This window comes from Podarcis melisellensis, assembly GCF_964234715.1.
Source record: "Podarcis melisellensis genome assembly, chromosome: 12".
In the NCBI taxonomy this organism is placed as follows: domain Eukaryota; kingdom Metazoa; phylum Chordata; class Lepidosauria; order Squamata; family Lacertidae; genus Podarcis; species Podarcis melisellensis.
The window spans coordinates 36,973,830-36,991,041 of record NC_138544.1 but is presented as its reverse complement, the minus strand read 5'-3'; the positions used below and the strand labels follow the sequence as shown (position 1 = coordinate 36,991,041).

The following is a 17,212-nucleotide window of genomic DNA, read 5'->3' as shown; positions in this document are numbered from 1 at the left end:
GGGACTGCAATCTCATAGTCTAGTCAGGAGAGTTGTGGGCATTTCCTGGGACTCTTTGCCACTGAGGTGGTAGCAAAAGCAGCTGCTCAGGGCCGAGGCTGGTGTGAAAGGAACGATGAGGATGCCGAGCAGCCATGGCAACTGTCACTAATGCAGGAGGGCAAAGCTTGGGAGCGGAGGAGGCCCAAAGCCTGCAGGGCCGGTGAGTGGGTGCATCACTGTGTCATACAGTGGCTGAAGCATCCAATTCCCTCTTATGTAATGGCAATGACTGTCCCCAGCTAGGAGCTCACACTGCTCACCTACCCTGAGGCTATTTCCTCCCTTTGTGAGTCATCCCTGTCTTCTCTGCGTTGGCTCTGTCTCCGCATTAGGTGACAGGAGAGAGGGGGAGAGAGGGAGGCTTCAGGTGTGTTAGTAACACTGAGAGGTTTCTTTATCCTTCAGCATAATCTCTTTCAGCTCTCTGGCCCAAGAAGGGTACCGTACTTCATGGTGAGTACCAGCACCTTTTTTTCTAGAAAAAAGGCACTGGCAATTATCCAGAATATAAACTGCTTAAAGTCCCAGAGTTAGTAAAGTAGCATATATAAAAGTCCATGTGGAAGTTCCAAAAATCTCTCTTACTGTATAAACTTGTCCACATGGTAAATATATAGTGTCTTTTAAAATCTTTTAATATCCTGTCATATTCAAAAGAAGACAATTAAAGAGCTGTAAAACAATTGATTTCCACTTCCATTTAATGTATATTTATGGATGGATGGAATAGTCATTGTAACTACAGATTCAATGTGTGATAGGTATTCATTGTCAAGTGTGCAGATTCTTATGATCCCTCCCCCCAAATGATAAACTTTTATTCTACTTGCCTGTGATAGCCTTCATAGCAACACATGTTTCATCATCATTTCCAGAGTTGGGTTCACCGGGTGCCCAGGACGCGTATGTCACTGGAGTTTGATCCAACCAGCTATAGAAAATAGTAAGAGAAAATGGGACAGAAGAATGTATTTTGCCCTTCATTTACATTGCATACTTTTACAAAAGAAATATTGGGGGGCAGGGTTGTGGGGAGTTAGCAAAGGGAACACCAGGCTGATAAACTATTTAGCAAAACTGAGCATTTAACAATATTAATTTACAACAATAAAGAATATTATTTACACTGTTATTTTATTCTTATCACCAGGCTTTGCATCTCTTGGTGGCATTGTATATATCTAGCATTACTTTTTCTCTTTTTACCTTTAGAGGGACTTTCTTTAAAATGCAGGGTCTCGTGATTAGCAGCCATAGCAATTTCTAAGGCTAAGCATGGAAACACAAGCACCTGCTCACTGAGCTCCTTTGTCTTCTTGTCTTCTTAAGAGTGGCCATGTGCCCCATTTTAAAGTGAACAGTCCTTTATCTGACAGGCTTTTAGGGGACAATCTTTTATTTGAAGATCTGTCCACTATAAAGCTGGTTTAAAGAACTATAGGTCTCCTGGTCATTCTCTTACCTCATGGTGAGATGTATTGAAAATATATTGAATTTATAGCAATTATTTATAAATTCATACATACAATTATAAAACATTCCAAACAGGACTTATGCAAATCAGTTCCTTCTTTTGTTCACTGCCCCTGCTTTTTGGTAATGCAGTTCCTCTTTTCTTTATGATGTCTAAGTGGCCTCTCTATGTCTTTCCAAAATTGCACCTTTCTGACCCACTCTGATCTCAGCCATGGCCTAGCCCTAGAAAAATAAAAATAAAATTCCTATGACTGGCAGATAGAAGTAAGGGGCCTGTCAGTTACTGGGGCCGTTTATTTTAATTAGAGGAAAATGATATGCCTGTATTTTATAGGTAGCATGTAATATTCATATTTGAAAAATGATTAAATTGGTTCTTCTTTTACATAAAAGCCTCCTTTCGTGGCTGTAATCTTCAAGTCTGAGGGGAGGCAGTAGTGAGGAAGATCTGAAAAAAGCTTGGTGGGGGAAAAGGGACAGCTTGCCTTTGCACTGCTTCTTTGCCAACTCAAATGGAGTAAGGGGGGGGGGGAGTATACAAGGTGTGGGGAACTATGACAACAATCAGCTCTCAGCTCTCTCTAAGCGGCAAGGTGAAGCCATTTGCCTCAGGTGGCAGATCTGACCCATGTCCCACTCCCATCATTATGCAGCTGCCAGCCCCACTGGGGCTTCACCTGTACCACTGCCACCACGCTGCTCACGCTGCTGCCACTGCACCCTCTCTGCTGCTGTTGCATTATAATGCAGATGCAGGCAAGGGTGCAGCTGCTGTGTCAGGACTGGCAGCAGCATGGGCACAACAGCAGGGACGGGAGGGTGTGGAAAGGGAGCTTAGATCAGTGGGGGGTGCTATCATGGGGGTGGTGTTGGGGTGTTTTGCCTACAATGACATAATATCTTGGGCTGGGCCTGGTTCTCAGTCTCTTGCACTGGAGTCATAAAAGGCCATCAGTATTAGAGGGAGGATGTCATGGGAGAGGGAGAGTATCAGTGCTGCAATGTTCAGAGCATGGCTGGGAGCAGAGCAGAAGGGAGCAATTAACTAGGAACACGCCACATCCAAGCTACATACAATAGCCATAGAAGTCAGGCAGATAGAGTGGTGCCCTCTTCCTCAACACATGAAGAAAGAGGGTGGTGCCCCCAAAAGCTTTGGAGGAAACGGCATAATAAGTGAGAAGTTCCATGCAAATGAAAGAGACAAGGGTGTGATGCCAGCCTGGTGAATTGTAACATTGTAGTTTTAGATTGTTGTAACCTATCCTGAGACCTTATGGTTAAGGATGGGTAAAACACGTTAATAATAATAACAAGGCCAACAAGAACTAGAATGCATAATTCTGGGTCTGATAGAGCCAGGGGCAAGTCAGAGTAGAACAGCGGAAGGAATAGAGGGAAATACAACTTGCAAAGCTAAGAAAGGTAGGTCAAGTGATTAGAATGGCTACTGAGATCTTTGAGCAAAGGGCCCACCAGTTAAGAATTAGCCTGTGGCTCTGTAGACCCTTTGTAAAGTCTACTTTAACAGAGCTAAAATAGTCAAACAGATAAATTGGCTGAACTACAATATCCAAATCCCTGTTGGGCTCTCACTGACATACCAGAAGGAATGGTGGTATAGGACTTTTATTCTCTATCCTTTTCCGGCTACTCCCCAAACTATTTCACTTTTATTGGAGACATAAGTTTTACCACCTTGTGGGGGCATGCTGGGGGCTAAGTGCTGGATCCTTAGGATCAAAGCCTTCCCCTGGTATTTCCCTTGCATGTATGCATTCATTCCAACACTGGGCTTTGATGTCAACAGAGCAAGGGCTGTGAAAGTTTCTGAGGTAGCACAGAGGAGGTAACTGACAGTCAGTTTTCCTCTCTAAGGTCAGTCTTCCCTATCCACCATCCCTATCCACCATTACAGGAACCATGGGACTGCAGAGTGAATCTATATATCTGGGAGATTAATTGAATCAGTTTAGAGAAAAATGGTGAATATAACATCCTTCTATCCAGGTTATTTAACATTAACCTAGATATTATCTAAGAAACTTAGTATGATTTACATTTTTTAAAAAAGTTGTTGACTTACCCAAACTCTCCATCAAGACCCACAGTTAAACCAATGTAAAGGTCACCAGAGTGAGTTCCATAATAGTTGTTCTATAACATACAAAGGAAAAATGGGGAGTAAATGTAACAATAAAGTAATCAGATATATTTACAAATCAGCCAATACAAAAAGAGACTTGTAATTATAAACATAACATGTTTGTACTTTATTAAAACACAAATAAAGCTTTCAGTTAAAAGAAATTAAAGCCTGTCAGCTAAAATTAGAGAAAACAAGGAAGTTATTTATTATGGATTAATAAACTGATGTACCCGTAATAAGACCACTGGTCCTTAACGTGAAAAGGATTTTTGGGTCAATGTAAGAATGGGCATTTAGCTCCCTCTAGCAGTCACAGGCAAACTGCAAACTGGAAAAAAAAATTCAAATTCCTCCCTCAGTTTGTGAGAGGCAATAGACAACTTGGGAGGAAGATTTCTTAAGTGCTGAACTAGGAACTGAGAAATCAAGGTCCAAATCTCCACAGCTATGAAGTTACCTGGGTGACCTTGGGACAGTCACTGCCCAAGTTGTGGGAATTAAATGTAGAAACCAAGAGTCCACCTTTAGCTCCTTGGAAAAAAACCCCAGAGGAAAAGCAATCTGACCTTGTTTTCTTTTGTTTGGTTGCTTCCTTTAATAAAGAAGGGAGAGGGAGAAAACTGATCTGCCTTTCCTCTGCTGTGGGAGAGGGACAATGAGGGGAGGGGGGAAAGAGTGGTGATTCAACTGGCTCCGGAGTCCCTCATAAAAACCAGACAGAAGCCAAGCTGTCATAGAGAGATAAAACATAACAGAAGAGTGTAGTGGGGCTGTTGCAGGTTGCAAGTTGGGGGAATGTGTGTGAGGGAATATATGTACGTATATATAAAATAAAAAATCTTTAGCAACAAGGGAAAGCAACACACTACAATAACACAAACAAGGAGATACAGAAATAATACAAGCCTATAGTGAAGATGTAGAGAGTCAAGAACAGACTGCTTTCCTGAGGCAAAATTGAAGAAAAAAACCAATCTGGATTGTGCTCTAACCTATCTTGTATATACATTTTTTTTTGTCTGATGGCGAAGAGTCTCTCTGTTTTCTTTTGCTGTCATGTGTCTGGCTTCTCTTTCCCTTCTTTGGCTTGTCTCAATATAAAACTGGCTTTCAATGAGGGAACAGTTTGGATTACGGTACTTCTTTCCAGCTTGCAATTTTGACTGCAACTGCTAGAGGGACCTAAATACCCATCCTTGACATCAGCTCAAGAGCCCCAAGAGAACAGATGGTTTACTGAAGATTTTTAATTATATGTGGTATAAATTACAATGCAGCCTATGCCACCTGCTTTCATGTCATAATGCTGCCCATTTCACTTCACTCTTCCACTTAGTGAGTTGCACTTCTTTGTCTTCTAAATGAAGAGATGGGGAAGGAAAATTAAACAATCAATGAAAAAGAACTAGAAGAGGGAAAGGATAAGATGGATCTATAAAGAGGGTTTCATAATGGATCTAGACAGAGCTTTTTTTCAGCTGGAACTCACCGGAACTCAGTTCCAGCACCTCTCAGGTGAGCACCATTGCCATTATAAGACAACAAGGGAGGCGTTCATGGTGAGTTCCATTCCTGTTTTTCTAGAAAAATAGTGCTGGATGTAGAGAAAAGCAGGAAGGGAAGTTGGGGAGGTGAAGGCAGAGGGTGAAACCCTGAGTGATAAGCCCACTATGTTTCATTATAGGCCTCTGATAATCTGTAGAGAAGCTCCTCTTCCCAAACATTTTGTATTTCCATCATGTTTCTTTGAAAACTGTATATTGATGGATAGAATATTGAACTTTGCTGGCATGAAAATTAAATGCTTAGGCACAAAAATACATTTTGACCTATTGCTCTGCATCAAGCCTAGATCTGTGATGATTATTTGGGTGACTGGATCATACCCCCCCCCCATTCTCACTTCTTTGTCAGTGTCTTACACTTCAATTGAAGTACATGACTACATGTATAAGATTAAGGTTCTGGTGACCCTATCCAGAAGGAAATGTTTAGCAGGCATCAAAATAGCCACAACTCATCATTCATCTGGCTCTTTTTTTTTTTAGAAAAACACCAAGCTGTACTTGATTAGGAAAACATATGTTCCAAATATTTCTTACGTATTTCCACAAAAACTTTCTTTCTGTTTCACTTTCAATGACAGTAAGATCTCCACCATGCTTCTTGCACAATGCTCGTGCTCTTTCTGCAGATGTACTTGTATTACTGACATAGTACTCATGTTCCTCATACAAAATCCAGCCATTATCAATTATTTTGAATGAATAGTCTGCAAAAGAAGACATATTTTTATTTATCTTATTTAAAGTAGTTCTTAAATACCCTTCACCAAATGATTCCAGAGAGTTATACAGAAATATGCATAACGGTAATTCATGCAATCAGTGCTAAACCTAAGAAACTATAATGATATTAATGAGGATCTCCCCTCCTCTACATTAGACAATCGCGCACATCAGTTCAGTTTGAAACACACAATCAACACCCCCCATGCATTTCTTATTGCTGGTTCACACTGTAAAATTAATTTAAAAACAAAGCAGTTTAGTTACCATGATACTATATTTTATATATAAAATGAGCACCTATTTATTTATTTTATTTTTATTTATTGAATTTATTTACCTCCCCAAACCCGCAGGTCTCAGGGCAGTTCACAAAATAAAATCAGACTATAAAACCACAAAACATATAATCAAAATAAAAACAACAACCCAATAACACACACCCCCAAACACATTTTAGAAGGGCATAGGATGTCAATCAAATCAACCAAAGGCCTGGTTAAAAATGAATGTTTTTGCCTGATGCCTAAAGATGTATAATGAAGGAGCCAGACAAACTTCCCTGGGGAGAGCATTCCACAGACGGGAAGCCACTGCAGAGAAGGCCTGTTCTTGTGTTGCCACCCTCTGGACCTCTCGAGGAGGAGGCACACAAAGAAGGGCCTCACAGGATGATCTCAGGGCTCGAGTAGGTTCGTATGGAAAGAGGCAGTCCTTGAGGTATTGTGGTCCTGAGCCGTTTAAGTGTTTATAGGTCAAAACCAGCACTTGAATTGGGCCCGGTAACAAATTGGTAGCCCATGCTTTGGTGGGCAAAGTGCTTGAGAGTTTGGTGGTAATTCATCTGCAGTCTTGAAGGAACTAGTTAACTTGACCTATTTCTGTCTGGATTCAGGTCTAGATCTGGAACAGCCATAGTTTCCCTGACAGCCCCCTGACAGATAACCTTATTTGGGAGAGGGACAGAGTGTGTGTGACTCCATTAGTCTTGCACTGAAGGTGCAACAAACCTTCAGGCAAGCAGCCAGCTTTTTTGAAGATCTGAGCTAGAGAGCCTCTTGAGACTCCCCAAAAGTCTGCTGAAGTGTGCTAGCAAGTGGCTAATCGGCGTACCTCAAGCTATCAAAGTCACAGTGGAGGAATGGTGAGAAGAAAGGGGGTGGGGTGATCCTACATTCCAAAACTGCAATGTTTCTACTCTAGATAATTTGGGTGACAAAGGGAAACGAACTAAGCAGATTATGGGGGAGGAGAAGCAGAAAAGGAAGTTATAAGGATATAAGGTACAGTGGTACCTCTGGTTACGTACTTAATTCGTTCTGGAGGTCTGTACTTAACCTGAAACTGTTCTTAACCTGAAGCACCACTTTAGCTAATGGGGCCTCCCCTCTCCACTGGAGCACGATTTCTGTTCTCAACCTGAAGCAAAGTTATTAACCTGAAGCACTATTTCTGGGTTAGCGGAGTCTGTAACCTGAAGCGTATGTAACCCAAGGTACCACTGTACAGCAGTCAAGGAAACCTGACGCTTAGGAGCACAGGAAGCTACTTTATACCTCCAGCTAGCTCAGTTTTGTCAACAGTGGCTAGCAGTGGTTCTCCAGACTTTGTAAGGAATCTTTTCCAATCCAACCTGGAGATGCTGATGGTTACTTCAACACTCAAAGGATGTGCTTTACTGATGAGCTAAAGGCATCCCTTCTAGAGGTGAATCTTAACAAGTTCAGCAAGCCTATACCAAGGAGAATCTACTGACAGAACTTTCAATGGCTGAAGAAAACTGCTGGGACAATCCCACCCCCACCTTCCCCAACACTACTTAGGACCTACTTGTCCCGAGAGAAGGCAGAAATTTGGGTGCCCAGACTATGGAGCACACTTATCTTTCGCTCCTGAGAGAATCATCCTTGACCTGAGAGAGCTGTTAAGGCAGACCCACCCCCACCTTCTATGGTGCAGCTTTAAAAAGACCAATGTGACCTGAGGGAAGGCAGAATCACCCAACATACCAAAATCATTGCTTGGTTCAGGTTTCAATGGTACACCTGAAAAACCAAAGACAAATTAATTATAATGGATTATAGTATCATTTGTATTGTATTATGTTATTTCATATAGCAAGCAGGAGTTCATAAAAATGAACGTAAAGTTTTATTTATAGCATACCACATTTCTACATCTCTGTGGAAATACAGGTAAAACCTAATGTGAAAGAACAATCAATAGCTCTGTACTCACAATAGCCTCAATGGCCTAATTTCTTGTTCTTATTGAAATGGAATAGAGGCGACTCAGAACTTATGCTAGGGTTATGTTCCGGGGATAGCACCTAGAGCCCAAACCATGTATGGTCAAAACATATTGGGTTCAATGGCAGGGGCAAGACGGGGCTTGCCAAAGTATTTTTTTCTAGCCATCCACCCCCTTTTGCAAAGCAGATAGATGAAATGTGGATAATTTGTGAGTGACCTGTGCTTCACATCTCAGACTGTCATAATCTGAACTCTGCAACATTCATAGCAAAGGTTGAATGCATTTCTCATTATTTACCCCTCCTCTCAAAAAGGCACGCATCTTAAAAAGCCAGGCTTCAGCAGTGCAGCAAATGAAGGCCTTGTTGGCTTTGTTTAATGGACTGGTAGTAAATTAAAAGGAATCTTACCTCTTTTAATTTGGCAAACCCAACTGAGAAAACTGTCACAGTGGAAAGGGATCCAACGATTCCAATTTTGTCCTATTCCTCCACATTTTGCATCTGGTTCATAGAAAAACCAAGGGCTCCTCATTTCAAAGTTTAGCTACAGTAGAAACAAACTTTTTTTATTCTTATTCTTTTTAAAATTCGTCTGTGGCAACATACCAAAAAGGAGACAGACTTACAATAGCAGTCTTAGAATGATTTGTACCCATGTGAACATCTACATATATAGAAAGAAATGGGTTGCCATTTCCTTATTAATACTGTGTGGGTGCAGGCTAACATTACTCTTATACCTAAAGAAGGACAAGAGTTGACCTTAATAAAAAATTATTGACCAATCTCATTACTGAATAATGACTATAAATTATTTCAAATGATTTTGTTAGGAAATTTTTTAAAAATTCTATAAGACTTAATATACACCATGACCAAAGCAGATTTTTACCTATCAGACAATTAAGAGACAATGTCAGAAATGTGTTTGAGTATTTGAGCTGTCATAATGAGAAGCAAGCTGCACTGATTTTTCTGCATGCAGAATTTTTACGTGAAAGAGTAACTGAACTTGAGGATTTGAAGATGGAAAAAATATTGGTTTTAGAGAAGATAGAATGGTTAGATTTTAAGGAATGAATACTATATTTAGCTGCAAGATAGAGATCCAGAAGTCCTTTTATTCTTTTTTATCTTTCTCTAAACATTTCTCTCTCTTTCTCCTCTCTTGCTTTCTCTTTCTTTAGGTTTTCCCTTTTTTTGTCTTTTCTTCATTCTGCCTATGTTCTTTTTTCGATTAAGTGGCTGTTTTATATCAGTAAATTATAAAATTATACTTTGTAATGGGCATGTATAAGTAATTTCAAGCAAATCTTGTAGATTGCATACAAGTAATATGTTTAAAGACTTCATTGCTGGATATTTCAGTTACTAAAGGTTTTAAAACGCTGCTATGTGATCTGTCCAATGTAAATATGAGAACAAGAGGGTGTGTACGCCAAGCTTAAAGACATTTTTTGTAAAACTAATAATAACTTTGCTATCAATACATCAGCATTACCCTTTTACTTACATTAGATCCATCACTCCAAGTAAATCCTTTATCAGGATCCACATTATTCAAACCAATCCAATAATTGTCATTGGAACGCCTAAAATATATAAAAAATAGTGATACAGAGTCTAGAAAAATTCAACAAAGGAATGGATTTCATAAATCTGATACTCTGGTTTCTCTTCAGATCGTATAGATCTTTTTCAAACATCTGAGTTTTTAAATTTGCATTCACTACTTTGATATTCTCTAGAATAATATTATACATGTGTGTCATCAGTTCATTCATTTAAAGCTTGTTACATTATCAAATTTCTGGAACAGGTGTGCCATTCTGAGCAGGAAGGATTAAAATCAAACAAACTCACATCTCTTCTAGAATCTTCTGTTCTTCTTCACTGTGAATAGACATGAGTTCTCCTCCAACTGCTCTACAGAACTCTCGTGCTTCAAACCAAGATTTCTTATTACTTTTGTTTTTCGTATAGGCCTAATGCATAAAACATAATTAAACACTGATAATAAGCACCAGCTTTTAATACATAATACTCCCTCCCTCTAAATATTGCTAATTTCCTTCTTTGTTTGCACCCAGGATTCATAGCCTGATAACCTTTTGAATTCAGACTCCAATTTCATATTCTGCATCAGATTCTACTATTTTTGCTCTTGACCACTAACCAATACCCTGTTCTGTCTTTATTACATACCAACAATTTATTCATGTTATAGAAAAGAAAGGAGCTTTAAAGTGTGAGCTTCATTCATTCTGCTACAACTAGAGATATGTGACAAGGGCTGTCCCAAAACATTTTGGCACCTAAGGCAACCATAAAATAGTATCCCTCTCCCCACCAGGGATACTGCCACCTGAGGTGGTTGCCTCACTTTGCCTCATGGGTGGGCCAGTCCTGTGTGTGAATCATCCCTAGGATAAATCTGGTGAGCATTCCTTATGAAATTCCTACTTGCTCTTTCTTTTTTTTTCCTGAAGACAAATAACATATTTCTATGCTAGTTGTAATATAAAATGTGGGACTATCAAATAATCTCATTCAGAGTATGGTTTGCATGAGTTCCCATTTCACAGATAAGGAAAGCAGCTAAGGGCAAGGCAGACATAGCATAATTGAATGTATTTACACTAGAAGAGTTCAACCTTTTGGAGTCCACGGCTCCCTTGACCAACAACATTGTTTCTGTGGCACCTCTGTGGGGCTTAGAAACACAGTTGTGTCACCCCTTGCCTACAGCACTGGCATCCTCTTACCCTTTTTTGGACACCCTTCCTTGTGGAGTGTTCCCTCAGCCTCCTCTCTCCTCTCCTTGGAAGTCCTCTGGGAACCTACTGTTGCCACTCTGGGTCTCTGAGTCTCTGAGAGGTGCCTCCTTACACTGCGCCAAGGGGCCTAGCCTTAGTGACCTGACGGAGACTGGCCAAAGGTGAATGTGAGGCCAGCTCCTTACCTTGGGAGGCAACAGTGGCAGCAGCAGGCGCTGCTGGGAACTGCATGGCTGAAAGGCTCCCCTTCAGTGTCCACCTCTCAGCTCCCAGGCAGGCATTGTACACAGCAAGTACAAGAAAGGCTAGTGTGGGGGCTGCCTGCCTGCCTGACCTCCCACTTGCCCATCCATTCCCAAGGGCTGGTGGACTGGCTGGCTGGGCCTCCTCATCCACTTGCTTGCTTACTCCAAGGCTACCTCAGCTGCAGGGGCACCATTTGCCTAGAGAGCATATAGCCAGGGCTACTGCAACAAACAGCCATGCAGGATTTGGGGGGCAGAGACATGAGATGGGAGGGAAGGAAAGAGGAGTTGCCTGCCACATCCCTGATCATCATTCAAGGTACCGCAGGGTGCCACTGGTTGAAAACCCTTGACATACACAGTTTTTAAAAATGTAAATAACCCTGGATGTGAAGACAATTAGAGTTTTCCTCCCAATGCAAATAGCAGTTATGAAGTGGTACTCTTCTTCAGATTTCAGAAGGACTTATGTGGGTCCTGATCCTGTCTGAGCTTCTCCATACTGCTATTTCACTTTTAAAATACTGCACGTTACTTTTAAAACACTGCACATGTTAATTACTTACATGTGTAAGTACTTACGCACACTTGTTAGAAAATAATGCTAGGTGGCTTTACTGCCATACCTTAGAAGAGCATCTATAGTGTGTTGGGCTGCCATATGTCTGGGGGGAATTTCCAAAAGGTGGCACTTTGTCCTGGAACTTGAAATATGGCAACCCTAACAGTATGATCAACACTAGTTTGCTGAACCTTTTTTAAAGATTCTGTCACTGTCAGGATACAAAAGATCTGGATAGCTATGCAGCCTTCATTGAGAATTAGTTGCACTGTTTTTGTTGTAAGCCTCATTTAATTATTATTATTATTATTATTATTATTATTATTATTATTATTATTAAGGTAACTGAATATTTCAAACTCATTTCAAAAAGTAAATTTGAAGGATCCCCCCAATCCCAATTCACAAGGAAAATTATCTTAAAATTATCTGAAAGATGTGTAGAATTTTTCTCCAGTTCCTCAGCCTGTAGTGTCACAAATTTTAAGATTCAACAGAATATACAACAAACATTTTTGGTTGGTTTGAATTTGGTTGGTTTGTGCTCTACTTAACAGGTGACAAAAGTTGCAAAACACCATAAAAAATATTCCTTCTGGATAATGACTCCATAAATATAATCCAGAATTATCTAATTAAGCCAGCACAGCTGCAAATCTCTGGGCCCTGGGTACCCTTTCCTCTCCCTCTCTTAAGCCCAGAGCTGTTTTACTGGGCTACTGTCAGTGTGGAATTATCTTTCACAGGCCAGTTTGAAACTGATCTTATTGAACAATTTTAGGTTAATGTTGAAAAATAGGAGACAAGAATTATGAATGGTCACACAAAATATGAGAGCCGCAACAAAAAGGATCAGTAAAACAGAAATAAATATGCAGCTACAATATGTTAAACCAGCAACAGAAAAATTCTGAGCCCAGACTTGAATGAGATTCACAGCATTTCTACACAAAAATCTAAGCTTTCTTCATATCAGTAGTAGAATAAATAGGGCAGCCAAGGAAGGGGGAGTCATTTTGTTGCTAAACAGTGGGGAGGCAGAAATCCATTCTGATCTACAGCAGAAATCCATTCTGATCTACAGCAAACCAGCCAAAGATCAATTTTGAAGTTGACATTTCAAATAAACTAAAGTTCAAAACATTGAACTAAACTACACAATAAAATGAATCACAATTAAACAAATCCATTGAACATTTATATTTAAACCAAAAACCACTCTCAGATGGCTTGCATGTCTACCTTTGCCTTGCTATTTAAGCAAACAAGAACTTAGACACAAGAAACGCTATACCTACCTTAAAGCACACATTTCTAGTACTGCTTGGACGCCATCCTACTGGGCACAGCTGCGGAGGAGTTGGTTTGGGGGCAGGAGTTGTTGTCACACCTTCAGCCCATTGTTTGCAGATGAAGGTTGCCTTCTCCTCACAGTTCACAACATCCCACAATCCAGCTGCAGTCCCAGTTCTCATGGCAACACAGCCTGGAAGCTGCCCTTTTGGAGATACAATCGCCAGTCCAATTGAGTATCTGTTCATATGTGTAAAACTACTACTAATAATGACAGTGTAGAAGCCCCTTGTGAAATATCATTCCAGTTAGGCTTCAGGAAGTACCTACCAGGCATTTCTGAATTCCAGTGGGTGAACAGAACACTGTCTCCAGTGGTCCAGATAAATGTCCCTGGTTGCTGTACATCTGAAAGACCGATCCAGAGATATTTTTCAGAATGAAGCCCAACTAGACTAGTCAGGTAGGCCTGTTCATACCTGCATAGAAAAATAAGTAATAAGTGCGTTAAAAGTGAGTGCACCTTTTTTAAAAAAGAAGAAGTTAATTTTCAGGACATACTGGAGTTGATGTGCATTACTATTACTATTATTATTATTATTATTATTCCCAGGGCATACTTAAGGTGGTGTCACTCTGTACATCAGAGGAGACATAGAAGCCAACACACTGGAAAACCATGAAGGGTTAGACTCCACCACAGTGTCATGTAGGTAACAATACTAAGCCTGATGAGTACTTTAGTACAGGGGATATGCTATTGTCCTCCTGCTCAAAGTGCTCAGGGAGATCTTCAGATGGAGACTGAGATCAAGGAGGCATTCAAAAGAGGGAATGCTAGATAAATAGGTGGCTTCAACATTCTCACATTGATTGGGGGCATGTGTGTTCTAATCACAACAAAGAGGTAAATGTTCTAGATATCCTCAATGACTGTGACCAAGGGCAGCTGGTCACGGAACCAACCAGAGGGGTCTCAGGCCTGACTTAGGCTGCTTACACACCATATATAGAAAGCCATGCTCTTAATAAAACTGAGGAGTATAGTTTACCCTTCACAGAACTACAATTCCAAGCATGCTTAATAAACTACAGTTCCTAAGATTCTTGGGAGCGGGGAGAGATGTACTTGAAATGTATGGTGTGTAGATAGCTTTAATCTTAGGTGGTAGCCAGAACCTGCTGCAAGATGTAAACATTGTTGAACCAACTGGGGAAAGTGACCACAATGCTATCAAAAGTAAAAGGTTAAAACAACAACACACACCTATGCCTTCAGGTCAGTTTTTACTAAGAAATACATCTACATATTGTGTCTACCAGCATAATCTACAGGTCTGTCACAAGTCTGAAAAAAGAATTACAAGTGCATCCAGAGTAGGTAACTGAGGCACATGATTCTCTGTTCAGACTACACACATATAAAACAGCAAAATACATATATACAGGAAATCATCAATGGGCTTAGAAGATATTCTAGAAAACATGCACCCATTTAAGACAGAAAAATCATTCAAGCTAAGTGTCTTGTAGTCACAAGGACAACCAGTAAATCCCTGATGAGCAAATTGAGATTCATGAAATGCTGCTGCTGTCTCAAGGAAATCAGTAAGGCCACAGATTGCAAATCTAATAGGAAGTTCACAATAAATGCTGAGCAGATCATTCAAGAAAGTACCTGACTGTGGTTCAGCTCTTAATATGTATTATGTGGCCAAAGAATTCGGCCTCTAACAATTGTAACCATTGTACTTTTCACCCACATAACACTCATAAGCTTGTATCCAATGTTCATTCTATTTAATGTAGACACATAAAAAATAATGAACATGGCAGACTTAGGTCCATTAATGTCAACAGATCTAGTCTGAGTGAAATTTAGATGGACACAACCAAGAGTAAGAAAGCTGTGCATAAATTTTAAAAATAAAACTAATTGAGCAGATAGTCATAACAAAATCATCTTTTTTCTTTCATGGCCAGGAAGTGGGGAAAGTGGAGTGAAGAATGCCCTCTGAATATCAAGACCAATTATTTTTCAGTTGAATATTGAGAAATATAGCTTTTTGTAGTTTATCAATATTTAAAATGCTCGTTTCTGCATTCTTGATCTAAGGAAATTCTTTTTCATACCTGTTCTCCACAGAAGTTAAAGATCCCTTATTTATTTCACAGAACATCTTTGCTTCTGAAAATGTTAGAGATGTTTGTCCAATTAAATAACAATAGATACCGTGCCTTTTCCAGCCCTGTTCATATAAAAGAACCAACAACCACATTACTACAATATTAGGTTGGAGACAATGAGGTTTTTCAAATGACACTGCTGAATATGTACTAAAATGGGAATCTCTGTCCATCATGAAGCACCACAGAAGTGCACAGAAATGTCCTATATGTTGCCTGGGTCAGTGATGTCACCCTCTGAAATGATGCAAGAGTCTTTATCTCAGCATAATAATTAATGCTTATTATTATTATTATTTATTATATTTATATACTGCCCTTCATCATAAGATCTCAGGGCAGTTCACAGTACTTTGACCATTTGACAATTCTTTTTTGAGCCCAGACTATCAATATAACAATCTAAAGCAGATTATGGGGAATAGTCTGGTATAAAGCAGACGAGTCTGATTTCCTCTGGTTCTGGAGTAGAACATACAACACTGTCTTAAGCAGAGTCAGAATGTAATCTCCTTCAGTATTGTCTACTCTGAATAGCAGCAGGTCTTCAGTGTTGCTGCCCAACTTCCCTTTCCCCTGGAAATGTCAGGGATTGAATCTGAGGCCTCCAGCATATGTTTGCCACTGGGTTGCATCACCAGCAATTTTGCCCATCTCTATTATATTTTGCTCTTTGGGAAAACACAGTTGTGTGAAATAAAAAACAACAACCAGAGCAATCCTGCTAGCTAAGGAATAAAGTTGAATCTAACCATTGAAATGCATAAATTGCTGAATGGATGATGAAGACCTTCCAATGTATACTTGTACTTTTCTCTGAATCAGGAAATGTTCCATGTATTCAGAGAAGAATCCCCAAATTCCAAAATCTGAATCCAATAAAGGAATTACATTGCCCCTGTGAGCACATACCTCCATGAGCACATCAGAGCTCTATCACATTTATTAGCTATAATACAGAACTAGATTCCAAGGGAAACTGATTAAACTGACCCATCTAGCCCAACATCCTGTTCTCACAGTAGTCAACCAGATGCCTCTAGGAAACCTGAAAATGAGAGCTGAGTACAAGAGTACTCTTCCCTCCGGCAGTTCCCAGCAACTAGAATTCAGGAATTCCTGTAATTTTATCTATTAATTTCCCCTCTGCTTGTGCCCCCTACAGGAGTCCCTCATTGATGGATCTGAACAAGCCATCATGTCCACACTCTTATGGTCACAAGTTGCTGCTGAGAAATTTCAACTATTAATTAGCTTTAAAACCCTGGTAGAGAACATAAATGATAGACATATATGTGCATTGAACTTTTTAAACCACTTCAGACTTACTCTCTGGCAATTTAAATCAGCAATTTCAGGTTCATCAGGAAGAACTCCTGAAGGTTTTCTTTTACAGATGTAACCAAGTTCCACTTCACAGAAATAATCTGCCCAGTATCCACCCTGGATGAAGAAACATAAATATTGGTGAAAGATGATTCACTATCTTTACACTTTCTCATTTCCTTGATGCTTGGTGTCTTCCTTGATATCTACAACCAAAACTAATGAACTACTGAGAAATACTGTGCTTGTTAATGATAAACAAAACAGGGTTTCAGGTTGCAAGAAATGGTAGCATTCAAACATAAGTGGTCATCTTAATTCGAAAACTTAAGGCTGAGCTGGTCCAGTTCCCACTGATGTAAGATTTTCAAATATAGAAGTTTAGGATTGAATTATTTTGTTTTTTAAAAAGCATTATTTAAAATTCTGCAATCTTTGTATAGTATGTAAATTCTTTTAGTTTGCAAAATTTGTTCTGCGCTATGGTTTTACTTTGCATAGTTTATTTCAGTTTTTCTATAACTATGGTAAAAAGCATTCACTATCAAAGAACTGAAGCATCACTACCAAAGACTTTAAGTCTTACTGAGCCACATGTTTGGCTTCTGAGATT

At 39.8% G+C, this 17,212-nt stretch overlaps 1 protein-coding gene and 1 long non-coding RNA gene across 5 annotated transcripts in view; one reads left to right on the top strand and one right to left on the bottom strand.

The window, feature by feature from the left end:
- The window catches only part of LOC309381064 (macrophage mannose receptor 1-like), a 45,706-nt gene that overhangs the window by 18,941 nt on the left and 9,553 nt on the right, over nucleotides 1-17,212 (bottom strand). For both annotated transcript variants that reach the window (XM_081931466.1, XM_081931467.1), the window contains exons 9-19: nucleotides 16,603-16,716; nucleotides 15,220-15,335; nucleotides 13,417-13,565; nucleotides 13,092-13,291; nucleotides 10,073-10,194; nucleotides 9,723-9,801; nucleotides 8,618-8,753; nucleotides 7,965-8,000; nucleotides 5,770-5,939; nucleotides 3,605-3,675; nucleotides 873-973 (exon numbers count right to left, since the gene is read on the bottom strand). In XM_081931466.1, coding sequence (XP_081787592.1) covers nucleotides 873-973; nucleotides 3,605-3,675; nucleotides 5,770-5,939; nucleotides 7,965-8,000; nucleotides 8,618-8,753; nucleotides 9,723-9,801; nucleotides 10,073-10,194; nucleotides 13,092-13,291; nucleotides 13,417-13,565; nucleotides 15,220-15,335; nucleotides 16,603-16,716 — 1,294 coding nt within the window. The remainder of the gene's footprint in view (nucleotides 1-872; nucleotides 974-3,604; nucleotides 3,676-5,769; nucleotides 5,940-7,964; nucleotides 8,001-8,617; nucleotides 8,754-9,722; nucleotides 9,802-10,072; nucleotides 10,195-13,091; nucleotides 13,292-13,416; nucleotides 13,566-15,219; nucleotides 15,336-16,602; nucleotides 16,717-17,212) is intronic.
- The window catches only part of LOC309353409, an 81,298-nt gene that overhangs the window by 56,955 nt on the left and 7,131 nt on the right, over nucleotides 1-17,212 (top strand). Inside the window, exon 3 of one of the 3 annotated variants that reach the window (XR_014161817.1) lies at nucleotides 13,420-13,516. The exons of the other annotated variants lie outside the window; for them this stretch is intronic. This is a non-coding gene — a long non-coding RNA (uncharacterized lncRNA). Of the gene's footprint in view, nucleotides 1-13,419; nucleotides 13,517-17,212 lie in introns of those variants that run through there. 3 annotated transcript variants of the gene reach the window in all.